The sequence below is a fragment of the Anarhichas minor genome, unplaced genomic scaffold, assembly GCF_050575085.1.
Source record: "Anarhichas minor isolate MPS153535 unplaced genomic scaffold, ASM5057508v1 ptg000086l, whole genome shotgun sequence".
Classification (NCBI taxonomy): Eukaryota; Metazoa; Chordata; class Actinopteri; order Perciformes; family Anarhichadidae; genus Anarhichas; species Anarhichas minor.
In genome coordinates, this window is record NW_027466532.1 from 7,501 (window position 1) to 22,180 (window position 14,680).

The following is a 14,680-nucleotide window of genomic DNA, read 5'->3' on the forward strand; positions in this document are numbered from 1 at the left end:
TTCCTCCCTCACAATCTTCCTTCGAACAACTCTATTTCCTTCATCAGAACTGTTTCCCTCCAAGCTTCTTTTATTATTTTGACTCCCATTCAAACTTCCCTCACTCTGCCTGTTCCCTCCCTTCTTTCGTCCTCCTCTCCCACCAGATACCGGATTCCAGCCCTCACAATCCACATCATCCTCCTCATCCATTTCCTGATTTGCCACCCTAATCCAGTCACAACCCAGTTTGCCAAATCAAAAGGTCCAAAAAAACCGCTTTCAGTGCTGCCGTCTCTCGATCTCCACAGCCGTCGTCTGTCATCCGGTGTTTTTTTCGCGGCTCCAAGCTGACGTAACTACACAACGTGATCCCGGCACTCAGCTCTCCTGAAAAGAGATCGTCCTTCAAGAGATCCTCTCCTTTTAGCCACCAGCCACAGCTAATCACGATTGAACGCAGCCGCGTCCAAGAAGACTGAGGGAAAACAGAGGGAGAGCACACACAAACACAACACGGCACGTAACATTCACTATAACTTTACATAGATAATATACCTTTACTGCTTTATTAAAAGTTAGGAATAACAAACATACACTTATTGTAGGTCCAAATTCAGATATTGACTTATACTAATTGAAGTAATGTGTTAATTTATTATCATCATTTTGACAGTGTGTCAACATTTAGATTTAGTTTCTCATAATTTTGTCTTAATCCATTAAATGTTTAAGACTTTGCATATCATACCATTGACACAGTGGCTTAAGTGTTTTTACTTAGAAATATTTTAAAAAATAGACATCCACTTTTTCTCGTTTCCTAGCAGGAAATCATTGGCTTTCCAAAAATGTTGGTGAGACAGTAAGATAAGACTCATGTAGTAGTAAATAGAATTTGGTTGGATGCTGTGATATTTTCTAACGGTTAAAATAGCTTTTCCTTTGCAATGAACACCATGCATGCAATCACTGAAACAATCCAGTCGCACTCCTGTTAAAATCCATCAGAGGTTAGTCACAGCTCGCCAGCCACGTCAATGTCTGTGGACCAATCATTGACCTCAGACGTCTCTCAGCCCTTCAACTTCAGTTGACTTCAGTTCAGTCAGCCCATGATGACACTATGTAGACAGATGTTAAGAGCACTAATGGGAATATAAATCAAGGCTTTAAACAAGTGAGGCACCTTTCTGCCAAAATGTTGCACCTTTTTTTTGCCAAGTGGCATCACATCATATTCCTCTTTATGTCTATCACACAAAAAAATGATAAAGATATTAAACAGTACTCCCTTCTCATCAGCAACCATGCAAAGCTAGTATAAAGACTGCCAGTAAGTGATACCTGCAATTGTGCATTAAAGTAGCCTCATTAAGAGAAACATTTGAAATCATAACACAGAAAAAAAGACAGTCTTTAGGAAACAGAAATAACTAAAGTGCTAAAATTATAAATCTCTGAATAATGACCCAACAAAGCATTAAATACTGTACAGTACTTACTTTACTACTGTTTGAATGTATGAGTCCAGCACATACAGTGTATTACCAGAATGGTATCTGTACAATGGAGAACACCACCAAAGTGTCTCTACAGTACTGCATCCACACATCCTTAGTGTGACATGGTTAGGTTCATTACTTCATGAATAGTCTCATCTGCTCCTCGGGGGTCGGACTTCACAAAACAGGTGTTGGCAGTTCTCAGTTGTGATTGGCTGAGTAACATTCAAAGTTAGAAAAGCAAAAAGCAAAAACAAAACAATAAAATAACACCTGTGGCTGTAGAAGAATTATTTTGCCTAAATTAAAACACCCATGTGAACATATTACCGATACATACTCATTGCACTAAACCAAAATCTCTGATGTGAGTTTAGCTTAAGACCTCTGTCCTCTCTACCTCACCGATGGTGCACTTAGGGGAAAAAATAAAAATCATGGAATCACTTTTTTTTTTCTGAAGCAGTAATCGTACGACATTAAACCTTTAGAAAGTTTGGTTTTGGTGATAGCAGAAATTACAAGAATATCAAGCTCATAGCAACACGATGACAGGTTAAAGAGGACACATTGATTCATTTGGGCTCATCTACAGCATAAACAGTATGAATGTAGTAGTGGTGGAATATATGAGCCTCGACAACATTGTTCTGTTTCAATCCATATCTCTGGGATTATGCCACCAAGTCCAGATTCAGTAGAGTAAAAGAAAACACGGTTCCCAAACAACTTTGGGCAATGTATGTTGAATTTGTGATCTAGTATTGCACTTAGATAAAATTGAGGGACATGTAAAAGACATATTTTAAAAGAACCGTTAAAATGGAAGCAGCAGAAGCAGACAGCAGTAACTAGGTTAAGCTCCAAAAAAAAAAACACTGAATCCACCATTTCCCATAATGCAACCCTCCCTGCATGGTAAACTGTGCAACCCCAGCTTGTAATGAGGGCTGTCTCTCATACGTGTCGTCTCTATGCCCAAATAGAGAACTCTCATGACCCCCGCATCATCAGGGTTATTTCCTCAATGTGTGTTTAGATAGAAAATGAAGCACCTTCTTTGCCTTGTATCCTTCACGTGAGTTTGAGTGCTGGGCCGTTTATACGGTCTGTGTTTATTCGCCCCAAACAGCCAATTTACTGACAAACATACAAACGTTAGCTGTAAGCTAGTGACGGACGCATAGACCCCGTCTGGGGGACTGAACCTCTGACCCCAGGACAGCCAGCTTTCAGTTATTTCCCGCACTCTCTTTTTTCTCTTTCCTCCGTTTGCCTATGAAGTAGATTCACAAGCGCTGGGATAAGTTGAAGCATTGGCCTTGTGTCAATTCATGTAGCTCAAGGCAAATTTGTGTCAAATCGTGTCTTTGAACACCGCTCCTAAGATTTGCTTTGCCTCTGACTTGACAAAGCTGTTTTCACAGGGTGAGTAGGACTTCCTGTGTAACATCAGTAGATTTCCCCTCTAAATATTTGGTGTTTGTAAGTGAGCATCATGTCAATATAGTCCCTCACTCTACCAGAGGTCTCAGCCCTCTTTCCTGTGAAGGTTTTAGACAGTAAAACAGCTCTACTTCTCTCTGAGGGTTGAACTGTTCAAACAGCAGAGGTTTTATATCGCTGTCAAAGACAAAACACCCTTTTGACATCACTTATATTCGCCCCGTTTGTGACCTCAGCACTCTCTACGTTGGTTTCACTATGTGAATGTGGTGTTGATTCAGCCTTTAAGGTTCATGGCGACAGGCTGCCTCACGAAGGTTAGGGAAGTACAGTACGTGTGCTGGCCTTGTCTTGTTTCCAAGTTTTGTCATCAGTTTACCGTTTGACAGACTGACAATAAATCCTTTCCGTTATGTTTATAACCAACATAACTTAAGAGCTTTAGTTAAGACACGTGTGTGGCTTATTGGACAGAACAGGAGCTTGTAAACGAGGTTCATAAAAAGGACAACAAAGGTTAAATGCACCAAGCGGGAAAACATTTGTCGGTTCTGGTTAATCAGCCAAACTGTCTGACTGTCAGACACCAGCGTCACAGGGTCTAACATTTCATGCATCAGCAAGATATGATGAGAAATAAAGCTCTCTCAACCCCTCTTCAAGGACAGACAACAAAATGGCTAAGAAAAATGAAACGTAACTAGGATTACAGACATAAGGAATATACATACGTATTCAAGCATACACAGAATGAGAAGATCATTAACAGCCCAATTCAATGTGGAGGGTGGTCTATAACAGGTCTGCACCTCCAATGGGCCACAGTTAATGAGGAGTTCACTGAGGATGGGAAGCCAATGATGTATGATGGAATCAGGAAGTGGGAGAAAGGAAAACGTGAGCTGTTGGGGAGGGTATGGTGGTGGCCAGGTTATAGGTTGAGTTCAGAGACGAAGGCTGAGGCGATGCTAAGGGGCTGTACATGGGCCTGGCAGAGATGGTTGAAGACGGGGAGTGTTGACCAGCGGTAGCGGTTGTCGGGGAGTCCGAGCTAACCTCGTCCCCTTCTTCTGAGTCCCACACTTCACTCTGCAAGTAGTCTGCAAATAATGCCTTGGCCCTCTGCAGCACCCTGCTCAGGTTGTGGCGCCGCACAAGGCGATCAAAGTGCATGGCCAGCTCATTGTAATCCAAGCTGTTCTTGATGATGTGGTCTCGGTGCTCCAGCAGGATGGACAGGCACAGGAACAGCATGAAGGGATTGCCTTTGCCAAACTCTTGAGGAGGCGGCAGGGAACACGGTTTGATGCCGGTGGTCTCAGCCTTTAAAGAACTGGGAGTGTTAGCTGTGGTGCTGGGGGACGACCTGCTGCCAGACAACGAAGGGCCTCTTCCAAAGGACAAAATGGGTGAAGAGAGCAGGGATCGATTGTGGGTTGGAGACGTTTTTACAGTGGGGGTCGTGGGGGAGTTAATCCCTGCACTGCTGAGCATTTGGGCAGAAGAGGTCAATACTTTTTGGACAGTTCTTGGTAAGGCCTCACTTCCATTGGTTGTGGACAGGGATGTGGATTTTGGAGGAGAGTCTGGAGAGGCACCTGGCCAGCTGGAGGATGAAGCTGGAGATGTGGGGGACACAGAGGGGCCAGTTTTCCAGATTGGTAGGCCACTAGAAAAGAGAGGAGGCGATGACAATGGAGAGAAACCACTGTCATAGTTTTTTATGAGAGGTGTTCTCTCTCCTGTGTCCTCCTCACTATCAACGGTGGACTGGCGCTGTGGAATGCTTGTTACGAACTTTGAAGACATCAAACCCTGTGGCTGCTCAGCATCCTCCATATGAAAACTGTCTTCGTTTCGGGCAGTATAGTATTTAAACTCCCCGAAACTGGTTTTCCTCTCAAAAGGAGGCGCCTGTATAGCAACCTGTTCCATGCTCACTTGAGGATTAGCATCTTCACCTCTCTCGCTCCCCTTTCCAGCGCCTACATTTCTTCTGTCTTTTCCTTCTATGACAGCATTGTTGCTCATATCTTGTTCTTCTCTTGAAGGCCTCAGCATATGTCGTCTACGCTGCTTCTCTTTTTGTTCCTTATCATCTCCGAGGCAATTCTCAACTGTCTTGTGATTGTCTCCGTGGGATGTGGTTTCATCGGTTTCCACTGGTGGTCCCTGAAGCTCCACTTCGGTTTCAGGAGGATCCGGGGGCAGAGAGCTCCAAGTTACCTCGAGCATCCTCAAAGCATCGTCAAACGCAAACTCCCGCTTGAGCTCCAGGAGCAGCCAGCGGTAACAGAAGAAGAGGTCGTCAGCTCCTCGGGACACCAGGTAGGAGTAGAATTCGGGATCCGAGTACTGCAGGAGCAGCTTTAGATGCTGGAACTTAACAGACATGAGCTGCCCATCTGGCCGGAAGTTCCCCTCCAGGCGTTTCATGATGCCACAGAAGCAAATGAAGGCATGTGCTTCATTGTCCATTACCGCAAGTATAGGGGAGGCAATATCACTCATGCCTTGACAGTATGATATCTGAAAAACAACACATCCACACAGTTACATTAGGCTACAGTTTACAAAGAAAATAACTAAATAATAAATTAACAGAAGTTTTTTAGTCGAAAGGTATCAACATCTATCACGCATACGCTCATTTCTATGCAAAGTATGTGATTTATCAATCTCTTCTTCTGCTTTACATACATTTAAAACCAACACTACACAACAAACCCCTAGTATGACTCAGTAGGTAACATGCAGGTACAACTCAACTGTCAAACATGTAATAATGGATAGACAGATAAACTATTGCTCCTGAATACCAATGATTCCGTTTGTATTTGGGAAACAAGGTAATCATGTCTTTCAGCACAAATGATGCATTCATCTCCGCCACGCTTTTGTCTTGTTTCTCTAGTACTGCACCCCTGCTGTTAATGACAATCTGTATTCATATTTGTGGGTGTGTTTTCTTATGATAATATCAAATAATCATATTTCATACGCACTTGTATTCTTATGATTATTTATAAACTTTCTTTTGCAGAATTTCCACTGCATGGTATGGCTCTGCTCGACTCCACTGCCTTTGGTACCAGTTATTCTAAGCTGATCGTCATAGCGACGCCGTGTGAAACTACCATGACATCACCTTCAACGTGACACAAACACAGTGTGTTCTCTCGTAGGATCCTTTAATGGACAACCAAACAGAGGAACGCCCTCGGTCAGTAGCTTGGCCACGTAAAATGGCGGGTTTGTGCAGGATGTCCCGTGATGTGCTGGTGCAGATTCTCTTTGACCAATTAGTGGTCTGCAGTGTTTGAACTTTTGCCAATGGAAAACCAAATGAGAACGTAATATGAAATGGAAATGCAGCATAAATGTAACTGCCACTAGAAGTATAGGTCTCCCATAATGCATAGAGGTTCCTGTGGTCAGCTGGAGGGAGGCCAGAACCAGACTATATGGATCAGCTGCCTTTTTTTCTAGGTATGTTTACAGGATTTCAATATATAGTAAATATCCGTATATGAATGAACTACAGCACTCATAATGCTTTGTGGGATGTAAACAGGAAGCATAGTGTTGCCATAGATTCAGTAAGTGACTTAATTGCCTACAACTTCAGCACCATCATTTTAGCCTACATTCGGTGTTTGTTTGTTTAAATTTCTGCAAATTGGCACCTTGAATCAGGTGTTAGTAGTTTCTGTTTGCAGTGTACCCATGGATGTATAGGCAACTCTCACTGGATTACTTTATAAAGAGCCTCTTTTTTTCTATGATTTCTAATCTGATTTATGGAAGTTTATTTGCGATGAACATCCTATATCCAGAGAAAATGTAAGTCACACTGAATCCTATGCGTATGTTTTTAGAACCCCTGTATCCAAACAGTCCTGCTCCCCCCTGGTGACTGGTGAGGCGTCTCTTTGAAAACCTCTACATTAAGGATACATATGGACGATTTAATAAGCAGATTCAGATTTTTACAACAAGCTATAAAACATCTCTACACACCTGTGGATGTGTGATGGCAAAAGTGGTGAGCAGGTCTGTGAGGGCAGTCAAATGTGGACTGTCTTCTGACCCTGCATAGTATGGATGAGCCCGGTCTGTCCTCAGGACGTCTTTAAGAACATTGCCACGGATAAATTCAAGGTCCTCGTGGCTGACCCGGGCTGTCCACTCTCTCTTCAGCTGGTCATACTCCCTCGTCTTCCTCTTCATGTAGTCCATTCTTTCCTGTCCACTCAGTCCGTCAGGGTAGACGTTCAGGAGGTACCGCCAAACAACCTACCACAACAGCAGACAATGCAGCAGTTAATCCAATCCTCAACTGAATAACAACACTCATAAAATAGAAATTATATCATGTTATATGTCAATGTATGATTTTTAAATACAAGTTCAATTGGCACATTTTGTGTGTGCATGAACACAGGGGGAGAATAGGGCACTTCTCTTTCTTTCGTGTATAAAGGGCAACAATGTTATAGGAGGCGAAGTCTACTGGAAATGAAGGGGCTTTCTGCTTACAGCACATTTTGGTTCTCTTCTTACTGAAGTTCTATGCCAGGAATCACAACTAGGATTCAGTAAGAACCAGAATTGAGAAGCAGAATCTAAATCAACAAAATTTAACAGCTAACCCTGTATATTTGGAACTCTGCAGAACATGGAAGAGGTACTTTGTAGGCTAATAAAACACAGGTACTCTACCTTACGCAGTGAAGACTCCACACCACCATGGTAGATGCGCAGTCTGAGCTCCTCAGGGCGTGTCAACTGGCCCTGTCCGTTGAGGTAATTGTGAAACTCTGCATCGCTCAGAGGGGGCTTGAAAGGCTTGATCTCTTCCCCATAAGACCAGCTGAAGGCTTGCTGGACTTTGGACAGGGTGCGGCCCACCTGAATAAGGGAAACAAGCCAGTAAGCTAAGACCCTGACAAACAGAGGATGGAAGGTAAAACAGACTGTGTAAGGAAGGTTGGAGAAGGTGAAGGAACCTGGGAAAGTAGAGACTGGGTGAAGGGAAGAGCTGCATTTGCCAAAGACCTAGTCCTCTCTGCGAGAAGCTGCTCAGAGCCAATCACATCTTTGGGGCTTATGATGTCCCAGTCCTCCATAACAGGACCTGCAGTTGAAGAAAAAACACCAGACTTAATTAATCTATTTCAGGCTTACCTCCACCTCGAAGGGCGACTGTGGCTAAGTAGAGAACAGGGTCGTCCTTCAATCAGAGGATCTGCTCCGCTAGTCGCATGTCGATGTGTCCTTGAGCAAGACACTTAACCCCAAAAATTGCTCCCGTAGGCTGAATGTGCATAGTCTGATAGGCAGGTGGTACCTAGCCCCTGCATCAGTGTGTGAATGGGTGATGACAAGTAGTGTGAAAGCGCTTTAAGTAAGAAAGACTAGAAAATAGATATACAAGTACAGTCCATGTACCATTTACCATCTTACACTTCTAACTTAGAGGATAGGTTCAATATTTCTCAAGACAACTTTACATAACAGAGGACAAAATCCATGGTATTGTTCTGTGGAAAAATGTACTCCAAAGTGTATCTCCGTATTATATGATGCGTCAGCAGTCTCAGTTATTAGAATCAAGTAGCTATCTTCCAAAGTTCCACCATTTTTAGTATGAAATGCCCCTGTGTGTTTGCCTGGTCTGTAGTTCCTGTACAGCAACACAGACTGATTAACTCAGGGTGCTGAAGCCTGCTGCTGTGTTCAGTCTACACAAGGGCGTAGGTTTGCATAGGGTCCATAGGGACTAGTCACGACCAAAATTGTCCCCACCAATATTTTGTTAATTTTAATTGCCTGTTAGAAAAAATAATTTTGCTCAATATATTTGCAAACTCATTAGTATTATTATTAGTGCTGGGCAAGTTAACGTGTTATTATCGCGTCAACGCATTAATTAATTAATGTCGACAATTATTTTATAGCGTGTTTTTATTTTATTTTGAAAGTCCGTTGCTCACTGGCAGCGGTGGAGGAATGGAGACTACTGGACATCGCTGCGGTAAAGTCAGCAGACACTCAGATCTCCGTGGTCAACTCAGCAGACACTTACATGTTAGTGCACCTACAGGTGCTGGTCATATAATTAGAATATCATCAAAAAGTTGATTCATTTCACTAATTCCATTCAAAAAGTGAAACTTGTCTATTATATTCATTCATTACACACAGACTGATATATTTCAAATGTTTATTTCTTTTAATTTTGATGATTATAACTGACAACTAAGGAAAATCCCAAATTCAGTATCTCAGAAAATTAGAATATTGTGAAAAGGTTCAATATTGAAGATACCTGGTGCCACACTCTAATCAGCTAATGAACTCAAAACACCTGCAAAGGCCTTTAAATGGTCTCTCAGTCTAGTTCTGTAGGCTACACAATCATGGGGAAGACTGCTGACTTGACAGTTGTCCAAAAGACGACCATTGACACCTTGCACAAGGAGGGCAAGACACAAAAGGTCATTGCAAAAGAGGCTGGCTGTTCACAGAGCTCTGTGTCCAAGCACATTAATAGAGAGGCGAAGGGAAGGAAAAGATGTGGTAGAAAAAAGTGTACAAGCAATAGGGATAACTGCACCCTGGAGAGGATTGTGAAACAAAACCGATTCAAAAATGTGGGGGAGATTCAGAAAGAGTGGACTGCAGCTGGAGTCAGTGCTTCAAGAACCACTACGCACAGACGTATGCAAGACATGGGTTTCAGCTGTCGCATTCCTTGTGTCAAGCCACTCTTGAACAACAGACAGCGTCAGAAGCGTCTCGCCTGGGCTAAAGACAAAAAGGACTGGACTGCTGCTGAGTGGTCCAAAGTTATGTTCTCTGATGAAAGTAAATGTTGCATTTCCTTTGGAAATCAGGGTCCCAGAGTCTGGAGGAAGAGAGGAGAGACACACAATCCACGTTGCTTGAGGTCCAGTGTAAAGTTTCCACAGTCAGTGATGGTTTGGGGTGCCATGTCATCTGCTGGTGTTGGTCCACTGTGTTTTCTGAGGTCCAAGGTCAACGCAGCCGTATACCAGGAAGTTTTAGAGCACTTCATGCTTCCTGCTGCTGACCAACTTTATGGAGATGCAGATTTCATTTTCCAACAGGACTTGGCACCTGCACACAGTGCCAAAGCAACCAGTACCTGGTTTAAGGACCATGGTATCCCTGTTCTTAATTGGCCAGCAAACTCTCCTGACCTTAACCCCATAGAAAATCTATGGGGTATTGTGAAGAGGATGATGCGAAATGCCAGACCCAACAATGCAGAAGAGCTGAAGGCCACTATCAGAGCAACCTGGGCTCTCATAACACCTGAGCAGTGCCACAGACTGATCGACTCCATGCCACGCCGCATTGCTGCAGTAATTCAGGCAAAAGGAGCCCCAACTAAGTATTGAGTGCTGTACATGCTCATACTTTTCAGTTGGCCAAGATTTCTAAAAATCCTTTCTTTGTATTGGTCTTAAGTAATATTCTAATTTTCTGAGATACTGAATTTGGGATTTTCCTTAGTTGTCAGTTATAATCATCAAAATTAAAAGAAATAAACATTTGAAATATATCAGTCTGTGTGTAATGAATGAATATAATAGACAAGTTTCACTTTTTGAATGGAATTAGTGAAATAAATCAACTTTTTGATGATATTCTAATTATATGACCAGCATCTGTATATGCTGAAATTCACGGTAAACGCATTCAAACGGCACAGATCGGGAGCGAGCGAAGGACTTTGAAAGTTAGCGGAAAGATTAACGTGAGACAACATCCGGTTTCTTCAGACGAACATCCGGTTTTCAGAATAAGATGCCAACAAAGTATGAATTATATTCACATTAAGTATAAAACATGCTACCTGCATCTCGTGAGTTAAAGGGAAAATACACCTAAATTGTGCATAAAGTGTCTTTATTCTTTGATCGCTGGGTAACCATCATCACCTCGGAGTTACAGCATTATATTGATGAACAGTAGAGCTGCATTCACATGCTCTGACTGTCATGAAGACACAAGACACACATTTAGATGAAACGTGCTGAAACATTTTATTCCTGTTGCACAGCAGTGGAAAGTTTCACATACAGTCACACACTGAGCACAGATAGTGAAGAGATATAACTGCTACTGTGTAAAGGGAATACTGCTGTTAAAAAGAACCTCATGTGTTTTAAGTGTTTGCAAACCAAATGTTATTGCACTTTTGTTCATATAGCAGGCTGGCAGTGTCCCTACCAATGCTGAGACCAAACCTACGCCCTTGAGTCTACAGTCACTTCAATGGAAGCTGCTGACATGTTGCTACAAACCGATGGCTGACACTATCGCTGTGTGAGAAGAGTGACGCGCTACGAATCAAACGTGAGCTGGTCCCAACTTTTTTCAGCGATCTAATGACACGGTGAAGCTTCAACCAATCATATATTTCACCCTGTTCCACTCTATCGAAATAAAATGCTGTTAGATGGAAGTTAGCTTCGCACTAGTTCCCTCTGCAAACAGCCAGTGGGATTTTTCCATTGAATTTTGGATTATTACAGAAAATATACTCTCTGGCAAACAAATGCTAATGATACTTACATTGTTCAACAAGATAATCTTCACAAATGAAAGATTATTTTTGAAGCGTAAAATGCAATTTCTAGAAGTAAAAAGCTAACGTGAGAGCAACTAAACACAACAAGGAAGGCAAACTATTCTGTGTGCTGATGTTTAGTCGACTCATTTAGGCACACCGCCTTTTTAAAGATATGTAAAAGCTTCTAAATCCACCCGAGGGATATTTACTGATGTATTTTATATCGTTAAAACCTCTTCAGCTTGTGTTAACCACAGACCTTATGTCAGACAAAAACACATTCAATGAACACATTAACTTCGAGACGAGGAAACCTGAAGTGCAAAAATGCTGACTCATTTCCAGGTTTTAGGACTCATTCCTGCAGCTCTCTATATAAGGACATAACTATGTCAACAAGTGCTTGAGCAACACTTCAGCGGGGACTTTGGGAGTCAATGTAACTAGTCACATTTGGCCGTTTTGTTGCTTTTGTTGCTCGAAATGTGAACATAGTATAATATTACCTTCAGATAAACTTTGGAATGGATTTTTGTGTGGATTTTGTCACTCATCACTTACATTAAATGCATTAATAGGGAACTGTTTAATGGCAAGTATGAACATGAGGAATTATTACAGCGAACAAAACCTGTTTCAATGTTCATATGGACACCGACTACAGACTTGAAAAATTGTGAACCTATCTTTCAATAAATGTAAAGGTTTATTGTCATTCTCTCCAAATATCCATCTGAAAATACAGAAGTTATATCCTTAGAAGCAGAGAAAGCCTATGATGGAGTCAAACTAAAGTATGTCTTTTTATTTATTTATTTGGTTGTATGTATTAAAGTTTTCCCCTTTAAGTTTGCTTCAAGGATACACTGGTGTTCTTACTGTCTTCTGAAGGTTTTATGTCCATCTTGAGCTGCAGATATGGTTTGGCAGCACTGACAAATGCAACATCCAAATCCCAGTCGGACAGCAGAGACAGAAACGTTTCAGCACCACTCCGATCTCGAGACAAGTAGTTGATCCCAAAATTCCGCTTCCTAATTTGAAAGACAAAGAAGAAGAAAATGCTGACACACATAATGTGTCTTTGCAACAGTTTAACTAATGTGATAATTCTTACCCGTTCAAATCAAAGGCTCTGATGAGAATGTGCTGCAGGACCTCCAGTGATGTTATCTGAGGATCAACAGCAAAGGAGCGGAACTCCACAGGAAGCACCCCATCACATTTCTGAGAAGCAGAATATCCCAAAAAATCATGATACTGTGGGAAAACATTTTGGGAGGTGGCAACAAAATATACTATCTTGGCGGTTAGTAGACAAGAGTTGATGTACTGCACTGGACAACAGTGTCCAACGGAATTGAGCCATTTTAATCCGCATGCTGAGATTTTAAGTATATGTCAAATGCACTACAAAATCAATACATGCTGGCCGTTTATAGTAATGCTGGGTGATGTGGTTAAAATAAACATTATTATGATAATAAAAAGATATGCTCAGATATCAATATATGGCAAATATATATGGACTTGGCATTTATATAGCACCTCTCTAGTCTAGACAAGTCAAACTGCTTAACAGTACATGACAACATTGATCCAATCACAAAGACAGTAATACACTGATAGCAGAGGCTGCTGATCAGACTCTGATCTAATCACACACACACACACACACACACACACACACTATAATAATAACATATGTGTAAGACAAGAACTAACAGAACTCATTTTGTTGGTTGCCTTTAATTGTTAATTTAGACCACAGAAATGTGTAGATGAAAAAATTATGTTAATATAATCACAATACAATTCTGACAAAACCAATGAAAATCCTCATCGTATTTCATCTCAATTTGCATCATGCAGTAAAGCAATGACATAACAAGTAAGAGTTTACTGAAATAGAGGCCACAGAATGCTTCTTGTTCAGGTAACATGTGACGTCACGTATTGCTGTTGCGTGCATACACGCACGCGTTTGCTGAGCAGGCAGGTGACGTCAGCCCCATTCTGTAAGGATTCTCTGCTGTGGGCTTAGCTTTAGGTTGGATCTTCATACTGTGTTTTAGTCGTGCTTTTTATAGAAAATTGTCAGTGTCAGTTAAGACTAGCAGTTACGGTCAAATTACGGCACAAATAAAGTGATAAACAGAGATAATGATTCGGTCATAAACAGCATTCAGCGACAACAAATGCTGGCGATGAACAACATGTATTCATACGCAGGTAGACTGGCTCTCTCCAAACACACTGCTCTACAGCCGATGTGACGGCTGTCTCTATCTCGACGTTTAGCACTAGAACGTGTGTTTGAACGACAGCTAGCAAATACTGAACAGACTATTCAATAAACACGATAACGGGGCTGCTAGCTAACTAGCGGACGTTGTCAGACTATTTGTTACCCAGACCGTTTTCATCCTACCTTGACTTTGACACGAACCACCCCCCTCTCCTCCTCGCCTGCCATTTTAAAGACTCCGTTTCGCAACAGGGTGGTTGTCGTGACTTTTGTGTTCCTTCTACACCGACACGGTGGTCAATAACATGATGGGGGCAGCGGGTAGCACTAGCCGAGCTGCTTGTATTTCGTGATCTTCTTCTGCTTTGATTTGACAGACGGTTTACAACTGCATTACCGCCATCTACTGGACATATCTTTATCATGTCCTCACCTCACCACGAACTCTCTTTACACATCCATGCAGAGGACCAGTGGTGGAAGAAGTATTCAGACCTAAAGTCCTGCTTTCTGAAACTTGAAATACACTCAAATAAAGTACAGAAGAACTATCAGCTAAATATAAAAGTAAATGTTTTCATAATGCAGTACAATGGCCCCTGTGAGTGCTATTTTATATGTAAGCCTATTAACATTTTCCATTGATGCTTGTCAAGATGAAGCTAGTTGGGACTACTTTCTATACTTGGGTAGTTTAAATAGAAATACATGATATGTGTTTATTGTTATTTCTTGCCTTAAAAAGTTGCTATTAACTCTCAAGTCTTGGGTGTTAAGATGGTATCTGTGCCAACACAGTTTTAAACGCATCTTCAGCATAAGCTCATAGATACTGTATTTACTCTAACTGGGACAGCCCTTTTCTTCTCTCCAATCTATTACTGTTAGGAGTTTAAC

At 41.8% G+C, this 14,680-nt stretch overlaps 1 protein-coding gene across 1 annotated transcript; it reads right to left on the minus strand.

Moving 5' to 3' along the window:
* Positions 1 to 1,467: 1,467 nt before the first annotated feature.
* tbc1d25 (TBC1 domain family, member 25) lies at positions 1,468 to 14,137 on the minus strand. The gene is made up of 7 exons (XM_076081728.1): positions 13,967 to 14,137; positions 12,653 to 12,762; positions 12,415 to 12,569; positions 7,940 to 8,067; positions 7,653 to 7,841; positions 6,951 to 7,226; positions 1,468 to 5,459 (listed from the first exon to the last, which is right to left on the minus strand). Exons 1-7 carry the CDS (start codon positions 14,009 to 14,011, stop codon positions 3,804 to 3,806), a joined length of 2,559 nt encoding a protein of 852 aa, XP_075937843.1. The 5' UTR covers positions 14,012 to 14,137; the 3' UTR covers positions 1,468 to 3,803.
* Between the last annotated feature and the right edge of the window lie 543 nt (positions 14,138 to 14,680).